Raw genomic sequence first — 14,479 nt, 5'->3', positions numbered from 1 at the left:
GCTTGTTTTGTTGATGCATGCAGAACTTCATTTTTTTAGGGCTAGCAAACCAATAGCATCCACACACACAGCATGTTATAAAGGGTGTGCCTTTTGTATTTTTTATTGTTTGTTTCTTAATGAAAATCAATACAAAATTAATAGGTGTGGATGATGTAAATTGGTTCAAGAGAGATTAATAAGACTGGGACTTTTCAGCTTGGAAAAGAGACGACTAAGGGGGGATATCGTAGAGGTCTATAAAATCATGACTGGTGTGGTGAAAGTGAACAAGGAAGTGTTATTTACTCCTCAGAACACAAGAACTAGAAGTCACCAAATGAAATTAATAGGCAGGAGGTTTAAAACAAACAAAAGAAAGTATTTCTTCACACAGTGCACAGTCAGCCTGTGGAACTCTTTGTCACAGGATGTTCTGAAGGCTAAGACTATAACAGGGTTAAAAAAATAACCAGATAAATTCATGGAAGATAGGTCCATTGATGGCTATGAGCCAGGATTGGCAGGGATGGTGCCCCTAGCCTTTGTTTGTCAGAAGCTGGGAATGGGAGACGCAGCATGGATGCGACCACAAGATGATTATCTGTTCTGTTCATTCCCTCTGAAACACCTGGCATGGGCCACTCTCAGAAGACAGGATACAGGGCTAGATGGACCTTTGGTTTGACCCAGTATGGCCGTTCTTATATTCTTATGTAAGATTTACTTTCTTAACATATTAATTGTGAACCTATATTTTTATTTCAGAGGATGGAAAAGGATATGGCCCAGTGTTTGAGGAGCAACCCATTGATACCATCTACCCTGAGGAATCTACAGATGGACAAGTTTCAATGAACTGCAGAGCTCGAGCAATCCCTTTTCCAACTTACAAGTAAACCTTTAGCTTGGTTTTGAATTACAGGGCTTGCCAGGCATTTCAGACCCATTTCATTTCACATTTCAAATATATTTTGCTGATTATGAATGAATGAATAGTTTAGCAGGTGGCTGTACAGTCTTCTTAGACGCATATGAGTTGAAGTTTGTGCATTTTTTTCATTAAGAAGACAGTTTTCCTTATGCTTGCAATGATGTCTAGAGAAGTCCTGGACAGAAAATATCAATTGTGTTTCATGAAACATTTTCAGGTTTCTTAATTTGTTTTTGGGAGCCTAGCTGTGATCTTTGGAGACCGTCCTTCATTTCCTGTCAGTCAAAATCAGGGACACCATTGTCATCCTAGACATGAGAAGCTTTTTAATGGAATTTTTTTAAAATGTTTCTACCAGCTAGTCTAGAGTTTCGCAATATGAACACTGTCATAATAAACCTCATATTCTTAATGAACCAGTCCATGATGGTTGATTCTTTTGTGCAAGTGTAGGATCTCATGTCTTCCATAGGTCTCTACAATAGGCTCAACACACATCAAAGGACACACTCTGGAGCTTATCTTTTGTCATGAGAGCATGGTAGTTTACATTCTTGTCATGGTCAGATAAGCACCTCCTTCAAAGTAGGGACAGACTCCTAAGTCCTCTCAAGGCAAGGGACCCATTTCATTCATCTGCTCTCACAAACTGACAGAATTAGTCTTCTGTCAAGAGTTGTATGAAGGAAGACACAGTTGAGTCACTGAGCTATTCTGTCAATGTCTATAATATGATTATGATCATCTACTGTACTGTACCATCAACACAGCACCTACCAGAAGTTCATTTTCACCTCATCATCCTTGCAAATCACTTGATTATACAAAATACCTATGATAAATGGAGAACTTGAGAGGAGACTAGAACACTGGGGCTGGACAATTCATTCTGATTCTGATCCTTCGTAACAGAGAGAGTTCTTGAGTTCTTATAGTATGGTGATGGTGGAGACTAATAGGGCTTTTTTTCCCCCTCACCACTAGGACTTCTTCAAAGTCCAAACCAGCAGGATAGCTGATGTGGTGAACACCTTGGGGACTGTAGGTTTTCCACTAGGCTGTTGATTAATCACAGTTAACTCACGTAATTAACTCAAAAAATTAATTGCAATTAATTGCAGTTTTAATCACACTGTTAAACAATTGAATATCAATTGAAATCTATTAAATATTTTGGATTTTTTTTACATTTTCAAATATACTGATTTCAATTACAACACAGAATACCAAATGTACAGTGGTCAATTTATATTACTTTTGATTACAAATATTTGCACTGTAAAAATGACAAAAGAAATAGTATTTTTCAATTCACCTCACACAAGTACTGTAGTGTACAAACTTACAGATGTAGATTTTTTTGTTACATAATAGTACTCCATAACACAACAATGTAACACTTTAGAGCCTAGAAGTCCACTCAGTCTTACTTGTTTAGCCAGTCGCTAAGAGAAACAAGTTTGTTTACATTTACAAGAGATAATGCTGCCCTCTTCTTATTTACATTGTCACCTGAAAGTGAGAACAGGTGTTTGCATGGCATTTTTGTAGCTAGCATTGCGAGGTATTTACATGCTGGGTATGCTAAACATTCATATGCTGCTTCATGCTTTGACTACCATTCCAGAGGACATATTTCAATGCTGATGATGCTTGTTAAAAAAAATGCATTAATTAAATTTGTGATTGAACACTTAGGAGGAGAATTGTATGTGTCCCGCTCCATGATTTTACCCGCATTCTGCCATATATTTTGTATTATGGTAGTCTCGGATGATGACCCAGCATATACTGTTTGATTTAAGAACACTTTTGCTGCAGATCTGACAAAACACAAAGAAGGTTCCAATATCAGATTTCTAAAGATAGCTACAGTGCTCGACCCAAGATTTAAGAATCTGAAGTGCCTTCCAAAATCTGAGAAGGATGATGTGTGGAGCATGCTTTCAGAAGTCTTAAAAGAGCAACACTCTGATGCAGAAACTACAGAACTTGAACCACCAAAAAAGAAAATCAGCCTTCTGTTGGTGGAATCTGACTCAGATGATGAAAATGAACATGCATCGGTCCATACCTCTTTGAATCGTTATTGAGCAGAATCTGTTATCAGCATGGACGCATGTCCTCTGGAATGGTGGTTGAAGCAGGAGGGGACATATGAATCTTTAGCGTATCTGTCACTTAAATATCTTGCAACACTGGCTACAACAATGCCATGCAAATGCCTATGTTGTAATTCTCACTTTCAGGTGACACTGTAAGTAAGAAGTGGGCAGCATTATCTCCTGAAAATGTAAAAAAAACTTGTTTGTCTGAGTGATTGGCTGAACAAGAAGTAGGACTGAGTGGACTTGTAGGCCTGACAGTTTTACATTGTTTTATTTTTGAATGCAGTCATTTTTTGTGCATAATTCTATATTTGTAAGTTAAACTTTCATGATAAAGAGATTGCACTACAGTACCTGTATTAGATGAATTGAAAAATACTATTGCCTTTGTTTTTTACAGTGCAAATATTTGTAATAAAAATAAATATAAATTGAGCAGTGTATACTTTGTATTCTGTGTTATAATTGAAATCAATATATTTGAAAATGTAGAAATCACCCAAAAATATTTAAATAAATAGTAATCTATTATTGTGTAACAGCGTGATTAATTGCAATTAATTTTTTAATTGCTTGACAGCTTTATTTTCCACTCAATAACAGATCTGAGTATTTCTTGCTGAGATTTTTTTTTACTTATTTGCAGTTAGCATAATTCAACAGCATTCTTACTTGCTGGTATAGTTACCTCAGAACAATGTCTTCATTTTCCTGTCTATCCAACAGTCTTCCTTAGGCTTTTTGGTCACTGTGATGCCTTCAACCACTCTGTTTTGGAGATAAACAGTAGTCCAACACAAAACCTTCAGTCCTTCCCTGAGCTCAATTTTTAGCTCTCCTGGTCTTCTCTCCAGGTGCATGCTGGTCTCTTCCCTATTTATGCAGGAGTTTGTCTATACTACCTGTCTCCAAGTGTGGCAATCCTTCACTCTTCCATAGGGCTCAAATATCCTTATGTCCTTCTTGGGCCTCTAAGCTTTGTTTCAGGGAATTGCCTTATCACCTTGAAAGGTGGCACCACAAAGGTGACAAGTGCCATCCCTCTACTTCAGACCTCTGACAATAGGGGTTTAAGCCAGAGGTTGTCCGCCCTAAGATTCCAACTGACCTGTTTTTCTCGGGTCCACTTCAAATATTATCTCCTCCAGTTTTTCAAATACACAGCATCCAGAGTCCTACCATATCCTGCCTCCATACAGGCTTTTTCTGAGTACAGAGCTTTGCTAGCTTTCTTGGCAGAGAGCCCTTCTCTAGGCTGTCCCTCCCCTGCTCTCTCTAGGTCTCTAGACTTCCTACCTCCATCTGGATTGGCCCTAACTGAGCCACCAGCTTCTTATATAGGCATGGAGGTCACACAGCCCCACATTTTTGTTAATATGGCACCCAAAAGTGTGTTGAGCACTTTACAGAACAAATACAAAAGTGTTCCATGTCCTGAAGAGCTTACAATTTGTTTTAGCTGTGACACAATGAGTGTAACAATGGTTCTTGAAAAGACCTGCACTCCTTAGAAACTTTTAGCATATGAGAAGTCCAACTGAACTAAATAGGACTTTTTCTTGTGAATAAAGTTACTCATAAGTATTTGTAGTATTGGGATCAGCTCGAAGAACTGCATGAGGAGAGAATGTTTACAGTAATAAGATCCCATGGTTACGCAGGTGTGGTTTGTGCACATTTTGAATGAGTCTGTTAAGGTCTATTTTTGTGACACTTAATTTTAAAGTAACCTTGTTTTACAAATATCAGGGGGTAGCCATGTTAGTCTGTATCCACAAAAACAACAAGGACTCCGGTGTCACCTTAAAGACTAACAGATTTATTTGGGCATAAGCTTTCGTGGGCTAGAACCTACTTCATCGGATGCATGGAGTGAAAATTACAGATGCAGGCATTATTGTACTGACACATGAAGAGAAGGGAGTTACCTCACAAGTGGAGAACCAGTGTTGACAGGGCCAATTGGATCAGAGTGGAGGTAGTCCACTCCCAATAATAGAGGAGGAGGTGTCAATTCCAGGAGAGGCAAAGCTGCTTTTGTAATGAGCCAGCCACTCCCAGTCCCTATTCAGGCCCAAATTAATGGTGTTAAGTTTAAAAATGAATTTTAGTTCTGCTGTTTCTCTTTGAAGACTGTTTCTGAAGTTTTTTTTGTTCAAGTATAGCTACTTTTAAATCTGTTATAGAATCTCCAGGCAGATTGAAGTGTTCTCCTACTGGCTTTTGTATGCTCCAAAAGAAAATACAAATGTTTTACAAAGGAATATAAATAATATTGTGTTCACACAAAAGAAAAATTCAAGCTGGATCAAGGAAACATGACCGTCTAGTGACCTCAAACTAACAAGTTCAGAAGAACATGTTTACTATGACTTTTTCTTCTGATTCGCCACAGATTCCAGTTTGTGAAGAATGTTCTGGTCTGTTTTGTCGTAGTTTAAACTATGTATGTGATAGCTACCCTTGTATATTTCTGCATATATTTTATAATGTATTAATAATGTCTACATGTGGTTTCCCTCACAGGACTGAAATAACATCTTTTAATTCCCATGAATATAATTGAAGATTTTATTACAATTATTATTATTATTTATTACTTCTGCTGCTATGGAAAAGCCTCTTGTTTGAAAGTTACTGAGTTTTGATTTTGTTCCGGATGTATTTTTATTAAACCCACTTCACATGATTTTTCTCTCCGTTTCAAATTTCAATACATAATTAACTTTAACTTCCCAAATGGTAACTGGATTTAAAACAACCTTTCAATAGTTCTTTTTGTTGAAGAAGCAAGCAGAGAGTAATCAAAAAGTATTGTTTTCAAAAAGTATTGTTTGCCTGTAGATCGTGATATGAAATTGTGTGCATAGTTTGAACTTCGTAGGTTTATATGAAATGATATATTTCCTAGTTATTTGTAATACATTTCCGTTGCCTTCAAGCAAGCTTTTGGGCTCCCTCTGATGGACACAATAATACCTATACATTCCCATGAAATTGTGTAGGCAGTTCAAAAGTATTGGGTCATATTCGTTTCTGGTGTAACTCCATTAGGGTGACCAGTTGTCCTGATTTTATGGCGAATGTCCTGATTTTTGGGTCTTTTTCTTATATAGGCTCGAATTATCCCCCACCCCCATCCCGATTTTTCACACTTGCTGTCTGGTCACCCTAAACTCCACTGAAGTGAGTAGAGTTACACCGGGGATGAATTTGGCCCACTGAGTTCATGTCTTGTTGTGGTTGTATTTTATGAAATAAAACAGCAGTGCCACATCTGCACAATCAAATGCAGGAGCTGTCCCATCCATTTACCCACCCAGTCTCCCATGCAGAGTGCCCTAGTCATTCTTCTAGCAGTCAGGGTAGAAGTCCCCAGCAATATTGTTATTTAAGAAAATGGCAGTGTTAGAACAAGTCTGACTCTCTTTTCACTGGCATTACTAATACTTTATGCCTGAAGTAACTTCCTTGGCCTACACATCCTCAAGTGAATGGGGGAGGATCTGGTAGAGATTAGGTAGTAACTCTGTTGTTGCATATTCCAAGGGTGCACAGTGGGTGTTTTCTTGAGCTACTTGACCCCCACCCTCACCCCCGTATAACTCTTTCAGTCTTACCTCACAGATGGTGGTTCTTCTCACCTTGCAAATTGAACTGGCCATCATGTTTCTAGAGAGATAATTTGGGCGAGGTAATTTTTTATTGGACCAACTTCTGTTAAAAGATATTACCTCAGCCACCTTGTCTCTCTAATATACGGGGACAGACATGGCTACAACTACTCTGCCATACATCATGTTTATATGCCATTCAGGCAGGTCAAATGTGAGAGCCTTGTCTGAGGAAAATTAAAATAAAACCATTTATCATAATACATGAATATAATATCATAGTTATTTACAATTAGTAGCAAGTTGTGAACCCACATAGGAAGAGTTTTCTTGCAACTAATTTTTTGCAACCATCACATCATCTTTTCTTTTTTTAATAGGTGGAAACTAAATAACTGGGATATTGATTTAACAAAGGATCGCTACGGTATCGTGGGAGGCAGACTTCTTATCAATAATCCAGAGAAATCAAAGGATGCTGGGAAATATGTTTGTATAGCATCGAATATCTTTGGAACTGTCCGAAGCGCTGAAGCGACTCTAAGTTTTGGATGTAAGCAATTGTTAACTTTAAAACAGATAAGTACATACTGATTAGGTTTAAATGGTCAATGTTTCACTGTATTATTGTTGCAGCATTTTACAGTCATTGCATTGTATCACTCTGTGAAAATGGTATGAAGTGCCTTCATTGACAGACCAGCAAGTAGTAAGTTTTTAAAGCAGCTTATACTCTTCATTCTGCTGTTGGCATTACAACCATCTCAGAGGCCTTAAGTTTATATCTGCAAAGAGGGTCACACAGCTTGTTTAACCAGAGAGGGGGAATTCCCACAATCCTTGAGGCATATAGTGTCCTAATTTTAAGACACAATAGAACCCATGGGGAAGTTGTCAGAAGAGAGAGACAGATAGGTTCACATGATGAAGGTCAGCTGTCATCCTTGTCAAAACAGATTGGAAGTTCTTGAAGATGGATGATGTGTCATTTTATAGTGAAAAGAATGCTGCAATCCTTATGCCACATTTAAGGCCGTGCTGAGGGCATTTCTGTCAACTTCAGACAATTATGAGCTAGTGTTTTCCACACACACATTGTCAGCAACAGGTATTTTGTTGAGAAAGATTAGGGTGACCAGATAGCACGTGTGAAAAATTGAGATGTGGGTAGGAGGAATAGGCGCCTATATAAGACAAATCCCCAAATATTGGGACTATCCTTATCAAATCGGGACATCTGGTCACCCTAAAATGGATGTACCTAGGTAACATAAATAGCTAGACTTTATCATCTGGAGAAAGAAGGTTTTTTGTTTGTTTGTTTTTTATCTCCCCCTTAAAATGATATTATCCTGGAAATATTTTGTACATTAAAAACACTGGGTGAAATCTGTCCTCGTGCAGAGATCCTGCATAAGGCCCTATGGACCACTTAATCCCCATATTAAGGGCTTAGGCAAGACAAGTGCTCCACAGGCCCTATGATCGCTCTCTGCACTGGTCAGTATTTCACTTTTAGTGAATAATATCAGTGGTTTAAGAGGTTTCATGTAAACCCCAGGTTGTAATGTTTTGTGAAAATAAATTTAATATTATGGGACCAAAGATTTAAAAATGAAGCCAGACTCATGGATTTTCACATAAGTCTGGATGCAAGTGTGGTCTGTATTTTAAATAGAAATATTCCACAGTACGTTTTCTAGCAGAAACGCAAGGCTGGATTAGAGTTTCTCTGTAATGAAGGTGAATTTAGCCAGTAGGCAGGCGTTCCCACTAATGTCAAAGGAGTGGCGTGCATTCCAGTGGTTCACACTGCAGATGCCTATGGCTGTAGACTTGGAGTGAAGCAATTGTCTCACTTTAAAGAGGTGTAAGCCCCAGCCCCGGGCTGGCCAGAGGAGCCCCAGCCCCGGGCTGGCCAGAGGAGCCCCAGCCCCTCTCCCTTTAATCAGTTAACCAGTTAAATTATATGATTTTAATCATTTAAACAGTTAACTTTTTAAACAATGTTTACATCCCTAGTTTATGCCAGCTTAAGAGAGCATTGTTATGCTGAACTTTGTAAGCAAATACTCAAATGCTAACGATAGGGATGAATCAAGAAAACAACAGAAACCAAAATATGGTAGGAAACTGCTGAAAGTCTGTTTTTTAAAAAAGCATTAAAACTTTGTTGTCTCTTGTTTCCTTTGTTTTATTATTTCCCGTTCCCCTGTCTCCCTATAGGTCAGCAAAGCTCTTCTCCCGCCCCACCACCACAATAACTGTGATATACTTCTGTTTCAAAACCATATTTGGCATAGAGCTCATTCAAAAATGATAAAAATAATTGTGAAAAACTTTTTAATTTTTTTCATTGACTTGCCCGTTCTATAAAACTGCAAAAAAAAAAAAAATTGGTGAAATTCAAAAAATGTTCAATATCTGTACTTTGGAGAAAAGGGAAGAGATGTTCATAGTGAAGACAACCATCTTAAACTCAAATAAAATTGTCATTGGGACAAAAGCCAAGCTGGCTTCTTAGGAAGGTGGGGGTAAACTGAAAAGTCCAGTCCTGCAAACATTAGCAAAAATGTCATTGATCTCAGTGGGGCTGAATTGGGTCTCCGGGAAAGAAATGAATCAAAGGTTTTAAAGTAGTTTTTAAAAAGGTTTTCGCTAGCAGCTGTTACCACACACATGCATGCACATATTTGCGTGTCCGCACACACACCCACACCAACTTCCTTTGCTCTGGGGAATTTTCTTCTTTCATGTCAAGTGGTAGCGCTTTTTTGGCTTATGCTGATGGGAGTCAGAAGCTGAACCACCTCCTTTTTTGGTGGAAAACAGATTGAAAATTATAATAACAGGAGCCAAATCATAGCAGAGGAACTGTCGTAGCCAAATAGAGCAAGCAAAGACATTTCCGTAATCACTGTACAGTTATAACTATAAAGTGATTATACAAATTCTTGCGTTCTGGTTAATAATGGATATCTTCCAATTAGAGTCCAAGGATTCACATTCTTCATAATTATTGAGTAATAACGATAGTTATTATGCAAATCAGACACTCAAAGCCAATCAGCATTCGGGGCATTTCATAAGTGGGAAGAAACTGTGCAGTTATAGATCAGTAATTGAACAGACATCTCTGTACACCCTGGCACAGACTGTTCCATTTCAGTAAAAACCTAATTTTATTTTTTACATTTAAATTGCCTGTTCTTTTTTATGCCTTTTTAATTTGTGGTGATTATTCCTAAAATTCACAAATTTATCGAAAACACAGCATAAATAAAAAGTGCAGATATAAAGTTAGGCATTTGCTTATTTTAACTGGAAATTATTAAAGTAAGTATTAAAAAATGACAATTAGATTTTTTTTTTCTTTTCTCAAACCATACTTTGGCCACATTCAAAGTAGTAATCACTTTGTTTTATATTTTCCACTCATGGATAGCACTAGTAGTTTTTACAATCACTATAATAGATTTACAACTGCAGTATGCCAAGATGAAAGAGGGAATGAAAAACAGTGGCAACCTCACAAGAAATTGTGAAATTTTACAGCCAGGAAAAAAAGTTTGGCGGCATCATCCCATGTTGTGAAGTCAGAAGGAAATATCATGGCCAGCTGCTTGATAAGAGTAGTCCTCTTTGACAAATGAAAGACATCTGTTTCATGCTTTAGATGAATACATACATACATGCATTCCAAGCCAAGCCAATTTAAGAACGTATGTCCTCCCTGGTGGTCTAGAGGTTAGGATTGGGTGCTCTTGCTGCCGCAGCTTGGATTCAATTCCTGGTCAAAGAAATATGCTTGAATAGGCAGCAGGCTTTAAACAAAAAAACGAAGTATTTTTTTCACACAACGCATGGTCAACCTGTGGAACTCCTTGCCAGAGGATGTTATGAAGGCCAAGACTATAACGGGGTTCAGAAAAGAACTAGATAAGTTCATGGAGGATAGGTCCATCAATGGCTGTTAGCCAGATGGGCAGGGATGGTGTCCCTAGCCTCTGTTTGCCAGAAAGAAAGCTGGGAATGGGCAACAGGGGATGGATCACTTGATGATTACCTGTTCTATTCATTCCCTCTGGGGCACCTGCCATTGGCCAATGTTGGAAGACAAGATACTGGGCTAGATGGACCTTTTGTCTAACCCAGTATGGCTGTTCTTATGTTCTTAACTAGCTCAGATTTAATTGCAAATCTAGTTCAGACCAATATCTGAATCCATACTGAACCAACCATAAATAAGAATAATTGGTTGAATTAGTTGTGAGCTAGAAGGTGAATCAAGAGAGTGTGGTGTTCAGACATTTGAAGAGATACCCTGTTTATATATTAATAGCATAGGTCTTTAGAGATTTCCTTTATGATGTTTGTCCTACAAGCAGTCACTGAAAAGATCTGCTTCTCCTCTTACCCTATTATTTTGATGTCCCTCTGCTATGTGTACAGTATTTATTCTACTGTCTTCTCAGTTACAGTAGCTCATAAACCATACTGATGTCCTTTTGTGTAAATGTGTATGCATCTCTATCCTGATTAGTCATTATTGTTTCTGCCTTGCTACTCATGAACTTAAGTTGTAGTTAGATCCTGGAAATAGCAGCCTGAGGAAAAAGTTGAAATAATCTGAATTTAGGTTGGATGATTCCTTTGGCTTTTGATGGGAAGGATATTGTGTACAGCTTTTAATATTTATTATTATTTATTTAGACTGTGTTAGCACTTAGAAGACACATTCTGGATTCCCCCACTCCCACTGTACTTTGTGCTATGCAAACACTTAGTAAAAGAGACAGTCCCTACCCCAGTCTAATTTGATAAGAGATACGACAATGAAAGTGACACAAGAAGGGAGCTATTGTCCAGCTTGTAGGTACCACTCTTAAAATAAATAAATAAAATCTGCTATCCATAACTGACATGCAATCAAACCATCACTGTCTTATAATTGTGGCCACCATTATTGCAATGTGTAACTCAAAAGGGTCTGATACTTGGCCCTTCTACAGAAGACCCTTTGCACTGCTCCACTGGCACAAAGTGACCATAGAGCTGTTTCAGCCAGCCAGCTGAGGATCCCCCAGCTGGCTTTGTGCCCCCATCTCAAAGCCCCTGGCATAGGATACGTAGCTGGACCACTCTGCCATCCAGCAGTCCTTGGCTGTTGGAATAGCCCATGAGGCAGGTTCAGCCTGGTTCATCTTGGGGGAAGCCATGGGGATGCTCCAAGTTACAACAGGCATTGAATTGGCCTCCTGGACAGCCCCTCGTTTGGGAGAATGAAAAATTCTCTGAAGTCACTTTTGCCCTACCCATCATTGGGTTCTGGCTCTAAATGCAGCTCACCTGGACCTGAGAATCAGAGCCAAAGTCAACATTTCTTTCTTCTTTATGGGCAGTTGCAAACTGCAGGGGTTAGACAGGCAGAGCCATTGCAGTTGGTGATGCTAGGATTAAAGCAAACAAAACAGGCTGTATGGCCCTGCACTTTGTCTCAAACGTTGATGTATTTCTACATTCATATCTAAAGGAGCTGTATGTGTAAATCCGAATGTAGAAAACAATCCTTAAACACTGAAAAAGCTTTATATTTTCTCTTTTTTTTTTTATATCTAGACCTTGATACATTTCCACCAGAGGAACGCTATGAGGTGAAAGTACGGGAGGGTGTTGGAGCAGTGCTTCTTTGCGAGCCTCCTTACCACTACCCAGGTAATTCAACTGAAACTACACGATTTTCAATCTCTATAGTATGGAAGGGATAGGATGTATATGTATGATTAAGATATTTTCCATTTAAATCTAATAAACGGGATAAAGATATTGTTGGTATATACAGTGTAGTTTAAATTAAGCATGCATTAAGAAAGGCAAAAAATTATTCCTTCTGATAGGTTTTTTTGATCCTTCGGAGAGTGGACTGAGCCCTTTAAGTTAATGAACAAAGATTTCTGGACACTGTTAATACTTCAATTAGTTAAAATTAAATAAAGTCTCTGATTATATTCCTCTCCTCCCCCCGAAACCTATGGCCTTGTTTGCTTCATGGATGTATGGAGAAAGGGGCTTTTTCTTGACTCATATGAGATGTAAATAAACAGCAGTAACTTTTTTCCCAAGCTCAAATCCACTAGGTCAGTTTCAGGCAACATGTTTGTAGATGAACAGGACAAAGGAGAAATTTTCCCAAATGTACAAACTAGAAGAGAAAAGCCCGATGCACACAAAACATTGCTGGTTTTTCTTGTCAATTTGTCCATAAACTATTAAAAGTGTTTATAGTGATATGGAATAAACAATAAAGCAAGACTAATAGAAGCTGAATGAAAATTATGTTGTACTAATGTATAACTAAGGCTTCAATTATATGGTGACAGCAATAAGGTACAAATTAATTTTAGAATTCACAAACAGTTTTTGAAATTGGAAATAACATTACTAAAAAGAAATCAAGTAATTTTACGTAGGGAGGTTGTGGAATCTCTGTCACTGGAGTTTTTTAAGAACAAGTTAGGTGTCAGGGGAGGTCTAGATAATACTTAGTCCTGCCTCAGTACAGGGGATTGGACTAGATGACCTATCGAGGTCCCTTCCAGTCCTACATTTCTATGATTCTGAAAATTTGGGAGGAAGGATGGTCCATTACCTATGGCAGTAACCTGGGACTGGGTTCAGTTCCTTGTTCCACCACAGGTTTCCTGTGTGACCTTGGGCAAATCACTTAACCTCTCTGTGCTTCAGTTCCTCGTCTGTAATAGCATTTCCTTACCCCACAGGAGTGAGGCACTCAGATACTGCAATGATGGGCCAGATTTCTACCTAAGATAAGACAATTCGTCTTATCCAGTGGACATCATAGCACCTTGTATCAGGAAAATCAGCAACCAAAATTTTCACATGATAATTTTCATTTCATCCTGGTACTGTTGAAGTCAATAGGAGTTTTATCAGTGACCTCAGTAAGATCAGGATTTGGCCCATTACATTTTAACTTTACTACATGGTATCATTTATTGTTCTAAGAAGATTATATATTGACAGAATGCAAACAGAAGAAATATATGGATATTTTCTTCTTGGTCTTAATTCTTCTATCTGTCTATTTTACTATTTAACAATGTTTAATTCAAGTTTGACATGAATTTAACGTTGAATTGTGTTTAGTCTCTTTAATTTGGTACAGTAATTACCAATTCTGAGCTCAGCTTGTCACGTGAAAAGTTGCAGCTGAAGGTTTGAAAGCAAGCAAATTTAAATTAACTCTGCAAACAAATGCTCTCAGATAGTAGTTAGACAATGATTTGGTATTTGAAGGCTAAATTATGCTTCCTTTTAGGAAACTTGCTATTACCGCTAACTCCCCCCAGAATAGATATTCTCTAGCTGATAGAGAATTCATCATCAAGAAGGACATAGAGAACATGCAAAGTTTCTTATTTTCCTAATATCCAAAGCATTAATTAAATCTGTTGAAGAAATATCAAAACAATTGTGTTCTTTCAAATAGTTACACTTTATTTATACAATAAATGATTGCTGGAGATCACGTTAAATTACCAAAAGTTATCCTGCATTGAGTATATGCAAGGAGGTAGAAATAGCCATGTTCTATGAGCTAATTATGGACCTGAGTACCTAATATTAGGTGCCTAATTCACAGATTTTGATGCTAGTTCCTAGTGAGTCAGCTGATGAGATGGTGCCTCAGAGGAAGCTCTCTGATCACTCCTCTAATGGGCTAAGTCCCAGATTTGTAAAGGTATTTAGGTGTTGCAGTGCCTAACTCACTTAGGAGCCTATGTCCCATTGACTTTTAGTGAGATTTAGGTGCCTAAAGACCA

The 14,479-nt window shown here is 38.0% G+C and overlaps 1 protein-coding gene across 1 annotated transcript in view; it reads left to right on the top strand.

Annotated features, from left to right (window-relative positions):
* CNTN1 (contactin 1) overlaps positions 1-14,479 on the top strand; it is a 200,243-nt gene that overhangs the window by 32,597 nt on the left and 153,167 nt on the right. The window contains 3 exon segments of the mRNA XM_077807776.1: positions 748-874; positions 7,016-7,188; positions 12,255-12,350. Of these exon segments, the coding sequence (XP_077663902.1) occupies positions 748-874; positions 7,016-7,188; positions 12,255-12,350 (396 nt within the window).

The sequence above is a fragment of the Eretmochelys imbricata genome, chromosome 1 (genome assembly GCF_965152235.1).
Source record: "Eretmochelys imbricata isolate rEreImb1 chromosome 1, rEreImb1.hap1, whole genome shotgun sequence".
NCBI classification, from domain to species: domain Eukaryota; kingdom Metazoa; phylum Chordata; order Testudines; family Cheloniidae; genus Eretmochelys; species Eretmochelys imbricata.
The sequence above is the reverse complement of the archived record's forward strand: the minus strand, read 5'-3'. Positions and strand labels throughout refer to the sequence as shown.